The 19787-nt window shown below is 36.3% G+C and overlaps 1 protein-coding gene across 1 annotated transcript in view; it reads right to left on the reverse strand.

Moving 5' to 3' along the window:
* LOC129273516 (catenin alpha-2-like) overlaps positions 1 to 19787 on the reverse strand; it is a 36645-nt gene that overhangs the window by 11323 nt on the left and 5535 nt on the right. The window contains exons 3-17 of the mRNA XM_064107520.1: positions 18559 to 18745; positions 17439 to 17605; positions 16670 to 16789; positions 15848 to 15937; positions 14518 to 14694; positions 13657 to 13860; positions 12875 to 12955; positions 11738 to 11890; positions 10756 to 10848; positions 9707 to 9863; positions 8834 to 9034; positions 8056 to 8207; positions 7355 to 7421; positions 3513 to 3571; positions 242 to 423 (exon numbers count right to left, since the gene is read on the reverse strand). Of these exons, the coding sequence (XP_063963590.1) occupies positions 242 to 423; positions 3513 to 3571; positions 7355 to 7421; positions 8056 to 8207; positions 8834 to 9034; positions 9707 to 9863; positions 10756 to 10848; positions 11738 to 11890; positions 12875 to 12955; positions 13657 to 13860; positions 14518 to 14694; positions 15848 to 15937; positions 16670 to 16789; positions 17439 to 17605; positions 18559 to 18745 (2090 nt within the window). The remainder of the gene's footprint in view (positions 1 to 241; positions 424 to 3512; positions 3572 to 7354; positions 7422 to 8055; positions 8208 to 8833; positions 9035 to 9706; positions 9864 to 10755; positions 10849 to 11737; positions 11891 to 12874; positions 12956 to 13656; positions 13861 to 14517; positions 14695 to 15847; positions 15938 to 16669; positions 16790 to 17438; positions 17606 to 18558; positions 18746 to 19787) is intronic.

Consider the following 19787-nt stretch of genomic DNA (forward strand, 5'->3'; position numbering starts at 1 on the left):
ACTACTAGTAACAGTATATCAACTTAAGATGGGGTGAGTGGTTTGAAAAAAAAATAGCAAAGGAATATCTGGGCCCTTTTTTACAAAGACTTGCGATAAATTCAAATAAACGTCAAATGGTGACTGATAAAAATGACTATCTCTTAAACAAACAAATTCCGATCAATCTCAGTTTGAAATTGATTTATATTTATCGCAAGCCTTTGTAAGACGGGCCCAGGTATACAGGTGATGTACTTACCGGGTGAAATCTGTCATCTCCATCATGATCATACACATCTGTCTAGCTAAGATGATGATATCATTACCACTATCATCCCATTTAGCCATCTCAAGATCTAGCTTCTCCTTCTCTTGACGGAACAGTTCAACCTGTTCCTTGATCTTCTCTCTCTCCTCTGCTGGCAGATCCCTCATCATTGCCTGGAGATAAAGGACCAACAATTAATTATTAAGATGTCATCATAGTTAGGAAAAGATAAATGCTTCCTTTTAGTTTGTCTATGCAACATCAAAGCATTTTGATGGCATATTTTAGGATTACAATTGTGTTGATTACTAGTTACAGCTTTCACCAATTATGATTGGAGTCCCAAAAGGCTACTGTTGGCAGCTGCACTGTATATGAAAAGTAATAGTAATAATAACAAAATACAGATAAATTAACATGATCCCCACCTGAGAGCATCCATGACATCAAATGCATGAGATCTCTGAACAGATCATGCAAGTGCAAGTCTCTTAGCATATGTTCCAACCAATGTTATATCTTTGCATTACGGATCAAAGCATCTCTAACACAAGTGTTACTGTAAAAGACCCAATTAAATCACTCTGCGAAACCACTGTATCAACGTTGAAAGATCATATTGGAAGAGGCCATTGATCTGTCAGTAACTCTTCAAAGTTTCCTATTCAACTCCTAGTCTGGAATCCACGCGAACGCGAGATGGGTGGCTTGAGGAGGGAAAGCCCAAGAAGACATGGGAGAAGCAAGTTCAGAAGGAGAGTTGGGTTAAAGATGGATACAGTGAATCATTCAAAGTGGAGGGAGCGGGCAAGAGTGATTGCCGTTGAGTGTAAGATGATTCCGGATAAAACTGGATTTACAATTTTGTACCGACAGGCTTCATGAAAGCTTTGCAGACACTCCATTATAGTGATATGAACTCCTATACTATGTCAAAAGTGAGACAATTTGGAGTATTTAATCCTGCAAAAGAAAGGATCACCAATCAAGTGTCTCTCACAAACAGCCTTATAAAATAATCCCCAGGTGGGTGTTTCATAAGGCTGTTTGAAACGTTATGCACGACTGGAACATGTTCTTAGGTCATAAATCAATTATAGGGATAACGCAGGAAAGGATCACCAGTCGTGCGTAAAGTCTAATGTTGTAACCCGCAAGTGAAAACCCGAACCGTACCGTCCCGTATAATCCAATAATTTGCAAGCGGGACCCGCTGACCCGTCGGGTTTTAACCCGCAAGTAAATTTATCTTTGAAAAATGAAAATTATTTCTGCAATCCCCACACTATACAGGCTCAAATCACGAAAATATATGCCAACTACTAACCTAGCCTAGAGTGAATTTACTTACAATTTGCAAATTCGCCTTTTATTCCGGAGAGAAAATGTTTTTTGGGTTACTTTGTACCCGAAATGGGTCGGCTCGCGCTCTGATCTCGTAATCGAAAGCATTGCGCAATTAACTCCTCGGATCGGAGCCGCAGCTCAGCGCGCGCTAGCTACATGTAGCCCAGGCTGCCCAGCAAATTCGATGTTCAGTTTCCTGTCGCCCGCCCGCGTTATGAAATTTGGACCGCGTTTTAAAATCAAATTCTGAAAATAATTCATTATTTTACTATTTTGACATAGATCTAGATTCAGAACTGATATAAAACATTAATATAAGCTTTTCAGTCACAATTACTTGTATATCATGTAAATACCTGTAATTCTTTTCTTGTTTTTTTCTTGTGAATGGAATGACACTGCATGGTCAACCACACCTCGAGCGATGTTCGTGCAGGCTCCACTCAACTTCACTTCTGCTACACTACGCTCTACCTACCCGATGTAGCGGTAGTGAAGTGGAGTGGAGCCTGCACGAACATCGCTCGAGGTTTGGTCGAGCTACATGTACCTCAATAAATCCCATAGTCTAGTAACCTCGCATTGGTGAGTTGTCATACGGCATATCAGACAAAAAAATCATCAAACAAAACTCAATCTGTTTTACAAGGCCGACGGGAGGCTCACGCACGTACGCATTGGCGCTTGTACTAGCTAGCCAGTCTGAGCTCTGTCTCTCTGCCAGAGCTCTGGGGGACAATTCGCTCTGTAAAGGCCTCAATGATGGTGATTTTATGTTTCAGACAGAGTTTATATTTCGGGAATATTATTCAAAACTGCCAATAAAGTTAGATGATTTCTTCATTGTCATGTATATTTAAGTTATTAATGAGTTCATTCTCACCAAATTTAGACTCCCCCATAGAGAAATGCAATTTTCGTGGAGATCTGCGTTTTCAAAGAACATCAGGAAAAGTTAGGGTATGTGGGCCTTTATTACATGGCCAAGTACTGGAATTAGATGGAGTAGAAATTAGATATTGAATTAATTTATATCCAAGTTCAACTCATAGTCACACCCACACAAACACACCCACATCCAAGATTCTAAGCATGAAAAAAATAACTTTAAAATCATGCAATATTAAACAATAAGTAATAATTAATTTAATAAGTGAACAGGGATTCCTCAAAATACAAAAACGTAGCATTTGAAAAGAGCCCCCGAAATGAAAAAAGTAGCCTCCAAAACGGTAGAAATGGAGACCCTGAACTATTATAAAAAATGAAAATGGAACCCCCCAAAAAAAATGATTGATTTGCTCCCTGGCTTCAAGACAGTTCCACAGAATAAACGTGCGTTCAAAGGTTACAAAAGGTCAAACTTTCATCTTCTGGAAAATAATGAATAATGAAATCCTCATTATGAGCTGGAAAAAATGGGACGGGAAACTCGACATCGAGTTTCATTGGCCTATGCGATTGCTTTTGACTAGATCGACTACTGTGCTGCGCTGCACTGGCGCGCGCTCCTTCTTCGAAAGAGCAACTGATGTATTTATGTCGAACTGTCTCAGTCCTGTTCACTGTTCACAAGACAAAAATACGCCAGCATTTTTTTTAAAGGAAATATCTACGTCTCTAAAAGAATCCACCACGTAAGAAGCACATGATCCTAACTCAATATTCATTGTTAATGTTTTTATTATGCGTCGTTACTTCTCCCTTTTTTTTGGCATGGCGGTCTGCGGGTTTGAGAATGAACTCGGCCCGGCCCGCAACCCGGGATCGGGGGCATACCGGCAGGTTAACCCGTACCGCAACGGGTGCGGGTTACAACATTAGTAAAGTCATTTGTATCTTAGGACCAATTTTATGAAACACCCACCCGGATTGGAGTTCATCCTCTATAATCATGGTATGTTGACATGCTTACCCTAGATGTGACTCCTTCCTGTACATCTTCAATTTCATAAGGCTCAGTCTGGTAGCTTGCTGTTAGAAGATAATTACAGGTATGTAAATTACAAGAAGATGATATAATACATATTGAAAATTGTACAGAATCACTCAAACTATGCTACTGAAAAAAGAGCAAATGCCAGAATCATTCCTGTCCTATTAATGAGAAATGTAAACGTTCATTTATGTTAATTATATTGAAATAGCGAAAAACTCACACAAGAAGAGCACCCTTTCTTTTAATAAGGAATTGTAAATGCTTAATTCCATGGCTTCCCATTCAATGATTATGGGGGATCTCTTTGAGTTCTGGGGCATGTGTCATACAGAGTTACTATTATTGTAAATTTACAATTTTTATTAAGTCTTGTTTATACAGGGTAGCCTCATCAGTGACACACACTGTTCTCCCAGAAGGCCTTGTTACATGTAAACACATGCAAATGGTCATTTTCAAACATAAGTGGACATGGGGGTGAAAATTAAAACTTGCTAGAAATCGGTAGGCTTCAATGGTTTTTGAAACTAGACATCTCAAAGTATGTTTTTCCATTTCAGTTACATAAAATTATTCATTGTGTCTTGAAATACAGTGAATTTAGTGCAAGGGAAATTTAATGTTACAAAATGCTGATTTTTGCATTAAAATTCACATATTGCCTATCACAATATAAAATTTGTATTAGAAGCATATTTGTTGGCAAGATACAAGCTCTGTATTGTATCTAACTTCTAAATAAAATAAAAATATTATCTGAAGTGTTTTTCTGAAAAAAGTAGATCTTTAAAGTTTTCAAAACTGGTTGTCGTGTCACTCACGTTTTAAAGACAAAAAGTTTTCTAGAGCTGTGTATTCTGAAAATTAATTTATCCCAGTACAGGAGCAAATACAGTTTTCCCATACCTTATTGTATATAAAGTAACTTGGTCCAATGTGTTAAGGTTAAGCTAAAATTATCTGTTTAAGTTGTGTCGTGTCACTCACAATGTCGTGTCACTCACAGTCTCATATTGAGTATAAAAAAGGACATCGAATAATTTTTAAAGCATTTTACGAGATAAATTCTGGGATGAAGTCAAAATGTTGTTCCTGACATCATTTAGGCCTATGTAAGGCTAATTTTTTTTCCATTTTCCCAACTTCACCCCTATCAATGAAAATATTGAACTTGACGTTTAGTTCATCTATTTTCTTTCCTCTCCATGGTTTCCTCAGTTTCAAAAATCCTGACAACTTTCCATTTGTGTGAAGACTCAGATCCTAATTCATATTTTAATGATGTACTGAGATAAAAGAATATACTAACATAATCAATCAACACAAAATTATGAAAATATCAAGAGAAAAACCACTATACATAGTAATGAACATATTTACAGTGCATAAAGATTTGGGAATGGTTCAAGTTAATAGTCAGGTATGACTTGAATATTCTGTCTCCATTTACAGAACTGAGCAGAACGTTCACCTATCTTTTTAGGGATGTTATTTATTTGTCTTACTAATTAAGAAAGGTTTAAAGCTAGCAAGGTCTCGGATCTTATTTTGAAATTTGCAGAAATATATAAAATATTCTAATGGTAGAAAAGTGTATGAAGAGATCTCCGTGAACACCAAACATTCTTTCAAAATCAGAAAAAACTCTTTCCCTTCTTATGAATTGAAATTAACCTTTTTTGCCACAAAGCTTGTATTCGAGGACATGAAATAAACAAATTTTTGCAAGAACATCTCAGGTGAGAATATACTGAGATTAAAAAGAGCATTCGGATATTGCTTGAAGTAGCTACATGCCTGGTTCAAAATCATTCTTTGTTCGGCCACCATTCGTACCACTAGTGATGAACTAGGGTCTGCACAGCAAACTACCGTGAGCGGGCCGATGTGGGTTCAGAGCAGATTTGCATTACACACAACAAATTGATAGAGTAAATTATGTATATTATGTAGGTCCCAACAAGACAAGTCCAAACCAAGACCGAATTTGCATTTGAGCAACTTTGTCAATGTGAGTTGCCGTGTTTTCATGTAGATCAATTTTTCTTGGGGGGTACCCTGGTTAGAACTGAGCTGGACCTCGTGGGGAAAAAAGCTATGCCATATGGAGGTATAGGGGGAGTATTTGATGGTTTGGGATGCTGAATTGAATTTCAGTGTAACATCCAAGGGCTCATCAAAGGAAAGGCTAATGACTTGTAGTTGTAGGTAATACCAACAGACTGTGCTGTGGCTTTTTGCAAGAATCAGGTACTGACTATGCGTCTTTCACCTTGTGGCTTTCCATGTATTACCCGTGGTTTGGTTTATTATCAAATATGATAATTAGCAATGAAAAGCAGCTTGCAAGATTCCTGCTGAAAATCATAGCTCTGAATTTTGGTATAGTGCCTTTGGAGGGGTCCACATACAAGCAGTGTTCAGGAGAAAACCAATCCTTGATGAGTTGAACTTGATCCCTATTAAAGTTTCTCAAGGATTTGCTAATAGTCCATCTGAAGTGTGCAGCCAAGTAACTGGTTTGCAACAGTGTACAATTTGGACAATGCCTATTTTTAAGGAGGATAATATTGTAATCCAATATTTCAAGAAAAAGGAGTCATACATGACATCATTGGCTACCAGACCATGCCAGATGATGCGAGTGACTATTGAGAATACCTTTCTTACAAGGAAAAATTATTCCATTAGTTGTGGATGCTAAATTGTTAACCCGTAAACTGTCATATACAGATAGGGAGAAAGAGTTAAAGTTTTGAATGAAATCAGGCCACAAAAAGAATGTTTGAGTTGATGTCAATGCTAAGACCACATAACACCTCCTTCAAGTGCCTCCTCCTCCAAAGAGGAGAGTGGTAGAAGCCCGAGTGTGACAATAATGCGGTATGGTATAGGGAATGTGAGTTGATGGGCAAATATGACCATAAACCAAGAATAAATCATTAGGATGACACATTATCAACTTTGAAGAAGGCAGTTGTTATGTAATTAAGCTTGTTTTTTGGTTGATGGGATTTCACTCTTGTACATCATGCCAAAAATACTTTCGTTGTTGAGATAAATGTTATATTTTTTCACTTGTCGTGTCACTCACGTTTTGGATGTCGTGTCACTCACGGTATATAGGAGGGCACCATTTTCCATAGAGAAGGTTTGATTGATTCTGACTATATGTGCTAGATAGGTACACTATTTACGTACATGTATGGGTACTCACAGTACTCCTGGACAGCTACTTGGGCACGAATCCAATCATAAGTGATAATGGTCAGAAACCCATGTCCAAAATTTGTCGTGTCACTCACGCATCATTTTTCAATCATATCTACTAAACAAATTGTAGAATTCAAATCAAACTGGTAGTGGCCCATGCCAGTCCTACATTGTATAAAATAAAGTAGTCATGGTTGATTCATAACCTTTAAGTTTAAAGATATGAGCCCTTAACCCTCTCCGATTGTCGTGTCACTCACGTTTGAAAATGACCAAATGCAAAAATCAAAGGACAACAAAAATACAAAGAAAAAGTTTGCAGAATTGTGTCTTATATATTGGGGTAAGGTCTGAGGGTTCTCCAATATGTTGAAATGAAGGATTGTTAGGTTGCTGCCTTTCTTATTGCAGTTGAAATATTATTCCAGAGAATTAAACGGTGTACTGATATCATGCCAACCTTCATGTTAACAGGGCACAGCAGCCAATCACAATCAAGATTTCTATGGTAGATATGTCCCATGGCAAATGTTACCGGAGTTGTAAGTCCTTACGAAACGGGTCCCAAGTGCCTTGTCTTAATCACAGGTCACCTGATTACTTACATTTGCTCTTGACGTCGTACTCCTCTTCATAGTCCACTTCAGTGTCGGTCTCGATCTCATCAGGATTCTTTCGAATAAAAAATAAACAAGGGAGCAAAAGAAGGAAAAAAAGGGAATGTCATTAATTCTAGGCTTGCAACTGTAAGGACAAATGTATTCCATAGATCTAAATTCTCTCTACCGGCATTCCTAAAAAAAAAAAAGTGAAGAGCAAAACAAATTAAGCTCCAAAGAAATTGATCAAACTTTTACAAGGGCACTGCAGAAATTCCACTCATTCAAAAGTAATACTATTTTTACACAGGCTAGCTTCAATAATCTTTACTAATCACATGTCAATAATTAAGAGATCTTTTTTTTTCAATCAGAGAGGCTAAAGCCCCTCACATCAATTGGTTTCTGAATCCGAAGTCACAAAATGGCAAAAGACGGACAAGAAAAATGAGATGATGAAATAAAGATGTTGAAGACTTATGGGGTGTTGCAAGAAACCTGCGATCAATTGCAAGTCTATTTTTGGTCCCTAAATCAATCATATATGTCTTGCAGTTAATTGCAAATTAGTGATTGATTGCTAATCTGCTCCTTGAAACAAGAAGTTTAATCTGATTTGCTATAACTAACGTTGATCTATCAGTTGTAAAATCTATCAATTGATCGCAAATATTTTCTTGCAACACCCCCTCAGAGAAATTCCTTACCCTATTCATTAGTACTGCTCTTCTGATTTCCCTCACACCATCATACACCATACGAGACGCATCAACAAACTCATTCTCCTCCGTGTCTTTAGGTGGTTGAGAGCTCAACGCATCAACAGCTATCTCAACCATGTTGGAAAAATGAGGAATAACTGAAAGAAAAGAAATCAATAATGGTTTAAAAAATAGGTTAATATTAGGAAAGACTTAACATTATGTGAAAAAAAATCATAAACTTTGATATGTGTTGTATTTCATACAGATGAAAAAACACCCAGAAAGAAAAAAAAATCAAATTTGTGTAGATACTTTCAAGATATCTGTGACTGAAAAAACTTCATCTCTGTTGTACTTCGTTCAAACTTTAACCAGTGACCAATCACAACAACGATAATTACACATGTTCAGGGAGGAATATAACTTTGTTTCACATGACAATGAGCAGAAAATTAAAACATTACATATTTCATGTAATAAAATACAAAAGATACAGTGAGTGGGTGGTGTCATCGGTCCCCTCATTTGCATACCGACCAGGATGTGAATATAACTGTTTTGTGAAATTAGGCAAAAATGTGTAATGTCTTAACTTTTTTATTTTACATCAAATTTAGAGGAATTTTTCAATGTTAAGCTTGTATGATTTTTCTCTTTTTATTCAAATCAAATTTTTGTTGGGGTGGACTTCTCCTTTAAACTTTGACCGAAGACCAATCACAACTGTTGTTTCAATCTTGCAATTGATCTCTAGGATTTGTTCTACCAGGCCCTGACTCACCTTCATTCTTGAGAATATTAACTGCTTCTTTGACCTTATCTGTGTACAGACCAGATTCATAGTTTAACATTTCAGAGTTGACTACGGTGCAGATGCGAGCTGAACGTCCTTTGACCGAGTTAGCAGTCAGGTCTAACGTCTCAGAATCCTGCTGGTGAAGCGCCATCACGCAACGATTCACATCCTCCAATATATGACTCTCTGAAATATTAATTTCATCAAAGAGAAGATCATTCTAGACTTACTCTTTGCATGTAGAATATCAAGACATTTACACTGATACATCCTACTGTGGGTTGTAAGAAGTACCTTTAAATTGTTTAAAGGCCTTTGGTAAGTCATTTATGAGACTGAACAATTACAAACATTTTCACTTCCTGACATACAAAACTGTGAGAAATACACTTAGTACAAGCGAATGAAAAATGAATAAAATCATGAAAATTTGCTCTTGTACATAAAGAGAATAAAAAAATTAATATATCACAAAAATATGTATATAAAAAGCTAATGAAAAACAAACAGAATCACACAAAAAACACTTTTGTATGTTTCACAATATCAAAAAAAAACATGGAATTTATTGTTTGAGAACATATGACATGTACAGTAATAGGGTCACGGTTGTTTAACATAAACTCTTTAGTAGTGGTTGGAAAATTGCCCGATACCTTGCAGCTGGGGTATTTCGGAGAAAACTAACCGGTTTCCAACATCAAGAATACAATTTTGATATAACTTTCTTTGACAATGGGGGAAACAAGTGCTGGTCAGGTTGGTGAGATATTCATTGAACGCCAGTCAGAATTATCTTCTGTGGTGAACAGGTCCTTCCAGTGCGATCCACCATGTTGACAGCATCGCGTGTCTTACCTGATACGGCTAAGAAGTCATCAATGGTAGTGATCTCATCCACAGCCTCGGTGAGAAGACGGACCTGGGTCTCCCACTGATCCTTGAAGACATCCATGTTATCTTGAGCAGCCTTGCTACGTGGTCTGGCTACCAAGATACGAGCTGCATTGATTACCTGTACATGGGGTCAAAGATCAAGTTTAATTGTGATTGTTACTGCTGCACTACATGTATATCTTAGATTGGGGTATTGCTTTTCATCACCAGTCATATCACAATATGTCGCATTGCGGCTCTCTCATGTGAGTGATAAGAGGTATACAAGTAACATTCATTATTATTATTAATGCCCCCTATGAATGATTGTTTAATAATTTAATACTTTATTTTTCTCCAGCTAAGATGAACATATTATAAATAAAGAGCAATGAAATAGAGTAGATACTGCTACGACTCATCCACACGGTCCCTGGGGATTTAATAGAGTAAGGTAAATATTGCAGGAATGACGTCTGCGTTTCAAGATCTTCTCTTATTGTCTAAAATGTCAAAAACTCAATTTTTTATAACACCATGAGAGGTGATTCATGTATATTGTGTACTTAATTATGAACCATTCATTAAAGTTTCAGTGTAATAATGATTTGATATTACTGTTATATCCTGCAACTCTGGTTAATGTAAGATCCTTAAATAAAAAGGTTAACAAACTTAATACATAGTACTTTATAAAAGAGTTGGCAGTCACAACCTGAAAGATTGTATCAGGGGAGAGTTTCATCAACATTTATGTCCGACAAGTTGTCAGATCTGACAACTTTCCCTGATTCTGATTGGTTGAGAGGTACTGTTGCTATGGTAATTGTCGGATAAAACAGGACTTGTCGGATAAAATCCTATCATGAAACGCTCCCCTGGCCTGTCTGATACAGTAACTAGTGAAGTACGCAATTTAGATTCCAAATATTTGACATGTAGTTCATATATTAAAGACAGCTAAATAAAATAACTTTTGCTAAAAGGTATCCACAAGAGAAAGAGAGAGAAAGATGGAGGGGGGATCTTACTTGAGGGCATAGGTTCTCAATCTGCGTTGCTGCCATACGGACCATCTTCACACCTTCCTCGTTATTGGACATTGAACATGCCAGATTGGCAACCTACAACGGGGAAAGAACAGTGGTTACTTCTATGTTGGTAAAGATAAGAAGGCATTGGTATCATCTCTAAATACTACATATCATACAACACGCTTGGTGCAGAATGATCTAAATGGTAAAACCCCTGGTGAAGTGGTCAAATGCCACATCCTTTTTAATTACTGGATTCTTCTCCATACCAGAGGTGAAACAAATACCTAACTAACTTTAGATACAAAATCAAAATGAAACATTAAAGAAAATATTACTCGGTAATTACCAGAATACTGAAATTCTTTGGTACTGACTGATTATGATTCTGGTTTTATTGATTCTATTCATGTCTGGGAGAAAAAAAATGATAGAAATTGTTGAAAGTCAAAAGAATGAAAGCTGAGTGTTGATAAACTGGCATTATTTGGGATGTGAGAGACCACAAATGAACAGATCAAAAGAAAATAAATCTCAAAAGATCCTACAATTTGTACAGTAGAAATTACAGCAAAATGAAAATAAGCTGCAAAAGCAAAACAAAGCCAGCTTAAAGCTTAACTCTCACATCCCTTCTTTGGATAATATAGAAATACAATTTCCTTTCCACCATCTGATATATTCTGACTTTCATAACATAATAATTAACAATGAGGCACATTAAGTTTCAATGAACAGAATAAGAAAATAATAATAATCTTAAACAAAGTGCATAATAAAAACTGCAGACATTTCTTCATTAATGTATCTTTTTTTAATGGAAAATTTTATATTACAAATAGGGGAGATCACCATCTTACGCTACATGTATATGCTTGAAATTGATGGAGGCCTTGAAAGGGAAAATGGAGAGAAACTAAGTATTTAAGTGCATAAAAGTTACTTCTCTTTTATTGCAAATAATGAGGATGTTTCTTACCTCGACCAGCTTGTTGGCATGTTCTTGGAAGACCTTGGCATATTTCTCTACCTCCGCCTCATTACCACTCTTGGCTGCCACGATCAGGACCAGAAGAGGTACGTTGGTCTCCAAGAAGGAATCGGATACATGGTCAACAACTGCTTTACGGAGCTGTCAATCAAACAAATAAAAAAAGAAAAATTCAACTCAACTGATAAAGCACATGTAGACCGACTGTATGCACTAGTATGCCAATAAATCTATTACAAAGATGTCACATGTATAATGCTGCTCAAACCTCCATCTGTCCTGTGACCTTCTGCTTACACTGCTTGCATATTCATTCGTTCGTTCGTTTATTCATTCATTCATGCTTTTACTTAAGTTTTCATAGATCCCCTATGAGAGAGGGGGTGCTAGATATCAACAGATTCAAAATTCAAATTTTCACAGAGAACCAATGGTGGAAAAAAGATACCACTGCTATTGCAGACGTGCCAACCTCTGGGAATAAAAAACTGTATTCTGTGATAAAAAAACTGTATTTTTCACAAAAAAAAGTGTATTTCATAATAAAATGCTTGGCGCACTCGCTCATCGCGGCGCTCAAGCTGCATGCAAGCTAAAATGCGCACTGCTCTTGCAGATGAAAAAAAAAACATTAAAACATGTTTATATCTTCACCCTGGTTTGAACAAAATGATTGAAAAAAAAACCAAGTTACCTGAAATCACATTGATCTAATAACCATATTTGTGTACGTTTTATGAAATAGAGACATATAGAGATTATTTTTCTCAATAAATTACGATTTATTTATTTTTTATTATTTTTTTTTACAAAAAACGTATCTTTCAAAGAAAAAACATACTTCCGTATTTTGGTTGCAAAAACGTACTAAATACGGCTAAAACGTACTGGTTAGCAGGTCTACTATTGACTTTAGTAAGATTGGGATGTTAGATGATAATCAATGTTCCTTTAATTCAAATTATTAACCTTTTACCAAAGCTTTCTTTCAACAGGATAACCCCATTATAATAAAAACAATTCAGGTTACTATCCAACTTTCTCTCAAATAACCCAATAAGTTACAATGTTTGAATCTCTTGGGCAAGTTTGCAGTATAATCATCATGATGCTGATATACAGTACCTGTCTACGTAGATCTTTGGTTTTCTTGCACATTCTCTCAATAGCCTCATCCAAGGGATCACTGCGGTCTCTGCTTCCAGCCTTCAAGAAAAGAGAACAAAGCGAATCAAAATATAGCAAAGAGGTAGAGGGAGTACACATATGGAATATAATTGAATGGAAAATAGGACCCATAAATAGCACAGGTGCTAGTCAGGTCTGGTCTAACTATATCACAAATGCATAATTTCAAAAAGCAAAGCAACCAAAAAAAAAATTTAAAAAAAAATAAAAAAAAATCATTTTTTATGTACTTCTTCCATATGATTAGAAATAACAATCATAAAAGTAGCTTGATTATAGTATTATTGAGTAGACATTAATAGAGAGGAGTATAGAGCAGTAACGGTATGAAAAGTTATGGTAGCTATATGATAATTGACATAAAACTGATCAAAAGTGATCTCATATTGTATAATTTCCACAAAAACATTCAAAATTTGACATTTCACTCAAATATTCTGATTAATTATAAGTAAAATAAGTCAATTAAAAAAAATATTTTCATGGTCAGTCTACCCAACTGATTTCGCCAGGAAACTTCCCACACAATATGTGTACACAGATTGCACACATATTCACCGAAATGGGAATGTCATTGATTCCCCCAATCCATTTTAGAATTTTGTTCACTAAGTAAGCCTACAAGATGACAAATCATGGCATCTGTAGCTCTCTATAGCTGTGATTCATTTGAATCGCTCATAAACTTTCCATGAAACCGGGGCCATTCGTGTACATACACAATTCATGTATTCTGAGAGTAGATCCTGTAGCGCCTGTCTCACAGCATTACACTCAGCTACAATCCTTTCTCTTCTATCATCCCTGGTACATGATGAATCAGCCATGAGAGCGGCTCCACTGATTATACTCTCAAGACGCTCCTCTAGGGACGGGCGCGTACGCACTTCGTTGTATTCCACGGGACTCATCTTAATCTTCTTCTGCAAAAAAGAACAAAAACAGATCCAAGAGTAGTAATAAGCGTTAATTTATACACAAAGACTCTTCATTACCATTATCATTAACAGTATCATTAATAGGCATTTAGACAGCACCAGCTAATCAAAAAATTATTTATTCCAAGGAGCACCATTATTATTACCCCCTACATTAACTTGAGTTTTCAGTGCTATGTATTCAAGGAATTAATCATGTCTGGTACCCATTCACTTCACCTGGTTTGAGTGCAGCACAATGTGGGTAAATTTCTCGCTGAAGGAAAACATGTCATGGCTGGGATTTGAACCCACAACTGCTAAACAAGTTCAAGGCCACGAGCCCCCGCCGTGATCATCTTCATCATCAACCCCATCACCTTCATTATCAACATCATCATCATCACCACCACTGAAACTCGGTTGGATGTTCAGTGATACTTGATTTACCATATGTCCAAGTTTCATGAACTAGGTCCATATACTTTCTAAGTTGTGCTGTCATTTCAAAAACTTAACCTTCGGTTAAGATTTGATGCTGTCGGAAAAGCAGCACCTATAGTCTCACTCTGCTATGCAGGTGAGACAAAAAAGAACTCAATCACTGAATGGGAAAATGTACTTGTAACTTATAGGACACATACAAAAACATAATTAACTTACATCTAATTCATCAAGTGCCGCAATGAGTTCTCCTGATCCTTCGATGTTAGGATTGGCGCTAGAATCTCCTGTTGCTTGAGATACATTAGAGATAGCATTCATTGCATCCTCTAACTGTTTGACAACATAGTCACGGTTCTCCCTAGCAGCTGGAACATCAGGATGTCGCAACCAAGCCTGGAGGCATGGAAGAAAGAATGGAAGGGTATGGAAAAAATGCATTTGTTTGGTAACAGGCATTACATTATTAATAATATAGAATATTTTAATAACCCACATATCCACCTTGTTCTGTCCTATATATGCTCCTATTTCCCCGGCTAAGCTAGTCTACCGATTCCGGTGCTCACATTTCTTCCTGCCGGTATCCATTTACTTCACCTGGGTTGAGTCTGTGCAGCACATTGTGGATCAATTTCTTGCTGAAGGAAATTATGCCATGGCTTGAGATTCAAACCCCTGATTCAGTCACAATCATCGAAAGGATCTAGTCTAAAATATTTCTTTAGGTTCAGATTCGTCATTATCATTCAGAACACAAGAAGATATCAAATCAACTTTTCAACTGAGAGTGTAACTATTACAAGTATATGGCAAACTATGTACAGATTCCAGTCATCATTTAGTGACTCTGAATGTGCAGTTCTAAAGATTAAAATGAGTGTCCTGTCTTACAAAGAGTTGTGATTTATCCAATCAACCTCAACTATATGGAAACCAATCGTTGTCATGCCAGAAAATTTGCATAATGTCCTACAGTATATAAATTAAGTAGAGCACACTGAATTGCCAAGAGAATGATGAATGATGAGTACACATCATATCTCAAAAATATTTTGAACAAAAATGCATTAATAGATGCTTACGTTGCTGGCTTTCCATAGTTGATCGAATCAGTTGCAAATCTTTGTAAGACAAGGCCCAGATATTATTATACAACTCTTAAGAATGTTCTGTAATCTGATTGGTCCAAATCGGATCACATGATATTCAGCGAATTGCACTATTGCACCCAAAATGCACTATCCTGCACTCTGATATCAGAGTGCAGGATAGTGCGAGGTCTGGAATTATCTAGAATTATCTAGAATTTAGATCAAATATAGCATTTGGGGCAACTCAATAACATGGGGAGTTGTATAAAACAATGCATGCATTCTTGTGCATAGAGGACCTAAATAATGAACTCTGTGCTCGACTCGCCAAATGGATATACCGCACTCGGTCCTGCGGACCTCGGTATATCCATTGGCTCTTCTCGCATATCGTTCATTATTTGGCCCTGCATGTACGCGCTTACGTGCATTATTTGTATACTAATAAATCTTACTTTAGAAGCAGTGAAGAGCATAGTACTGTGTTTCCTAAGGTCTGCTCTGGCAGCAGCCATTTCATCACGACGTCGAGGATCCTTCAAATCCTAAAAGATATAATATCAAACTGTTAGTGAATGTCTAAGTACTACAGTACACATGTTTTGAAGTCAGTTATTATAATTAAAAAAATGTGCTTTCTTTTTATCTCTGTGCTTTTTTGTGATCCATATTCAAGTTCTACCAGTATTAATCAAAATAAATCAATAATAAATACAGTTGCCAGCAGAATTATTCAACCCCCATGGTATAACAGTATATATATTTTTGGAAAATATCTTCTTCTTCTTCTTTTTCTTTCGTGGAGTGAATTGATGACAAGACAATTGCCTTTGATTTTTATATCAACATTAAGAATCCTGTTCATTCATGCATGCACAGATATGGGTGATCAAGCAAATGTTCATACCTTTCTGTTATCACTGACTAAGAACTTGTAATTCTTCAATGGTCCTAGAGGGCTCATACAGGTTTTCATTGAGGATATAATATGCCTTACACTTTCCATAGCACATTACATAATCCCTATCTTTGTCAAATCATGAAATCTAAGCAGAAAAACGATCACACTGAAGATCACCAACAAAGATAAGCACATGTGGGACAGTTTATTATTATCCTTGTTTGGAAGAAACCCCTACACCTGAGCTAATTTCACAGCAATTATGGATTCCTACCAGAATCGTTCAGCGCATATAACACTGGGTGGTCATTTTATTGGATTCTGTCCAAACTCATTCTGGGATCGTTACCACAACTAGCATTTATGCTCAACTTACATTTTGTCTGCGACCAGAGATATCGTTGAACTCCATCATGTTCTGTCCAAAACGCTTGAAGTTGTTCATCAGATCTTCTGGGTTCTGTGATCGCAAGATTTTATCCAAATCATCTTCAACCTAGAATCAGAATGAAATAAAACTACATGGTAAAAAATATCATGATGTGGAATTTGGAAAAAAAGGTTGATGCATTTGAAAATACAAGCAACATGTATAAAATGTCTATCAGGGTATTATTAATATCAGCAGACAAATAGATTATTCAACTGAATTTTTTTGGGGGTGGGGTGGAACAACTTTTGGTAACAATTGGACATTTGAACACTTTTACAAATATGAAAACACTGCCTTACAAATCATGGCTGGGATGATAAAACCCTGTGTATCAAAATTTTGAGTGCAGCTTAGAATAGGCTGTATCAAAAAAAAATATAGCAATGGTGGCAGTCTCGTATTGTCTGAAACACAGTCTCCTGATGCCTGTAACGAACTCTTTTAAGGCAAAAGAAGGTTGCTACTCATGTTATGACTCTTAAAACTAACTTTATCTGAGCTATCATCAAAATATTAAAAAAAATTAAGATACAAGGTTTTATCAGCCCAGCCACAAAATGTTTGTTTTTAATCATTATGAATTGATATAATGTAGCGGCCGATACAGAACATTATTTACAAATATCCAAAACGTATTTAAGAATACATTGTTTTGATCGATCTTAAATATAAAATCATTTGATCAAATTTGAAAATCATATTAGATTCTTACAACTCTGAGTGTCTGAAGTAGAAGATGTACATCAACCATGTCGGCTAATATGAGAAGTCTGGTGACTGCAGAGAGCAATGCACGCGCAGCTCTAACCATGGAACCTCTCTTTACGGAAGAACATGGATCCTCTGCAAACTCACTTGATGCTACACGCATATCTTCACCTTTAGAACAGACAAAGTGGAAGGGATTTGTACTCATAAGGAATAGTTTATAAGGTAAATGGAAGGAAAATGGTCTATAGAATTAAAAGTACTTCTGCAAAGTACAGTTCTGCCTCTTTCTGAACAAACATACACACTTTTCTACTTGTTTGTTTATTTTTCCTTCATTAAAGGCATTGATTTGACTTTTGAAGTAAAAAAATCTGAGCTGCAAGGTCCCACTTGTCTCTGGTATCTGTGAGATGACATAAAAATGAAGCCCAGAAAAAATGGACCTGAAAATCGTTATTTAGTGCTTGATAAAAGAGTGAAATATATAGTGACCCAAAATAAACACCTTCTTAATTTCATCCCATACACTAACATGAGTTATATTAGTCTCCTGAGGAGATTGAGTAAATGATGATTTTTCAGATATCTTGAAAGTGTCTGAACAAATTTGATGTTTTTTCTTTCTTCCGGGGTGTTTTTTTTCATTGATATGATCATTACTAAATACAACATGAATCAAAGTTCTGTGTTTTTTAAAAATAATACCTTTGCAATATTAGCCATTGCATTTAAGAGAAAAACATGTTGCACGGTATTAAAAACATATTCAGTATTAAAAACATAATTTTGTGAGTTATTTTAAATAGTATCTTAAACTTAAAAGATATTCTCCTCTTTCTTTCTTTCTTTCTTTCTTTCTTTCTTTCTTTCTTTCTTTCCTTCCTTCCTTTCCTTCCTTTCCTTTCTTTCTTCCTTCATTCCAATAGTTATCTCTTCGGCTCTTCGGTTCAATAACAGCTACTTTTAGTATTGAACAACACTGACCTTTAAGGACCTTAAACAATGAAAAGTTGACGGTATTACAAGCATGTCCCATTTTGATGATGTCATATTTTTACAGCAACTTTCTATTGCGAATCAATATAATGCCCTTTGAATTACTAAGTTACGGAAAACCTCACCGGTGCTTCTGACTTCTTCAACAGCAGTCAACATCTCCCTTTCAATCTCTGGTATTTCATGAGCTATCTCTTCTCCTTGCTCAATGAACTTCTCTGTTGCTTTGATCACAGCAGCCACCAAAACATGAGCTTTCTTAGATCGACCTTTCTTCATACTCGACGGTTTGGTGTTGACGAGTGTAGTCACCTAGTTGAATGACAAAACAAAGACATTAGACCTAAAAAATAAATAAATGTTGCCCTCATCAAACCGACAGTAAACTGCATAAAATCAGGCCCGCTATCTTTATTAATTTTTTTAGCAGACCCTAAATATACAAGTGAAAAAAATTTTGTGAGACAAATTTTGTCAAATTTCAGCGAAGAATTTGCTCAAATTTGTATTCAATGATTTCAGAGGGGAGGAGTACTACATTGCTAGATCTAGCTGATACAATCCTTTGTCTAGGCCATATCACATTTACATTGACATTCACAAACAAAAATAATAAAATTTTACTCGCAATCAAAAAAAATGATTTTAAAATCATATTCCCTCTCTTTTGTGGATGCAAGTCTTTCAAAGGTGAAAACTCACACATAATTTAGTCTTACTACCACTGGCGTAAATCCGTGTTGATGGGTGGGGGGGATGACTGAAATATTTTGGCTTTTTTTTGCAGTCATGTTTTTAGATATGCAAGGAATTGTCATTGATATGTCCACAGTGGCGTACCGTGGGTCACGGTATTGGGGAGGGGGCACCAGCAAAATGTTTGAATCACTGAGTGAGCGCGCTCAGTTGCCAGTTATACTGACCTAATAGAGACATTTTCTGGACAATGTCATTAAACGGATATATGCATCTCACTGATCAAATAATGCGAGCGCGAAGCGCGAGCTGAATTTTTTTATATTCACACCTAAAAAGAGACATTATAATCAAATTTGTGTAATCATGATAGGTACCTGTCTCGCTAAACAATACGAGCGCGAAGCGCGAGCTGAAGTTTTCGTATATTTTGACCCCAAACAGCAAGATTTTGAGGAATATATTTTAGGAATCCATTAAGAGTATGCATATCTCACCATAGTCATCTAATGCGAGTGCCAAGCGCTTGCTGGTTTATAAGAATTACATCTGAACACATGAAACACTTTTTGTAGTCATTGCAATCATGATTATCATACGCATCTCACTAATCAAATATGGCGAGCGCGAAGCGCGAGCTGAAAATTTAGATAATTCA

The sequence above is a fragment of the Lytechinus pictus genome, chromosome 12 (genome assembly GCF_037042905.1).
Source record: "Lytechinus pictus isolate F3 Inbred chromosome 12, Lp3.0, whole genome shotgun sequence".
In the NCBI taxonomy this organism is placed as follows: domain Eukaryota; kingdom Metazoa; phylum Echinodermata; class Echinoidea; order Temnopleuroida; family Toxopneustidae; genus Lytechinus; species Lytechinus pictus.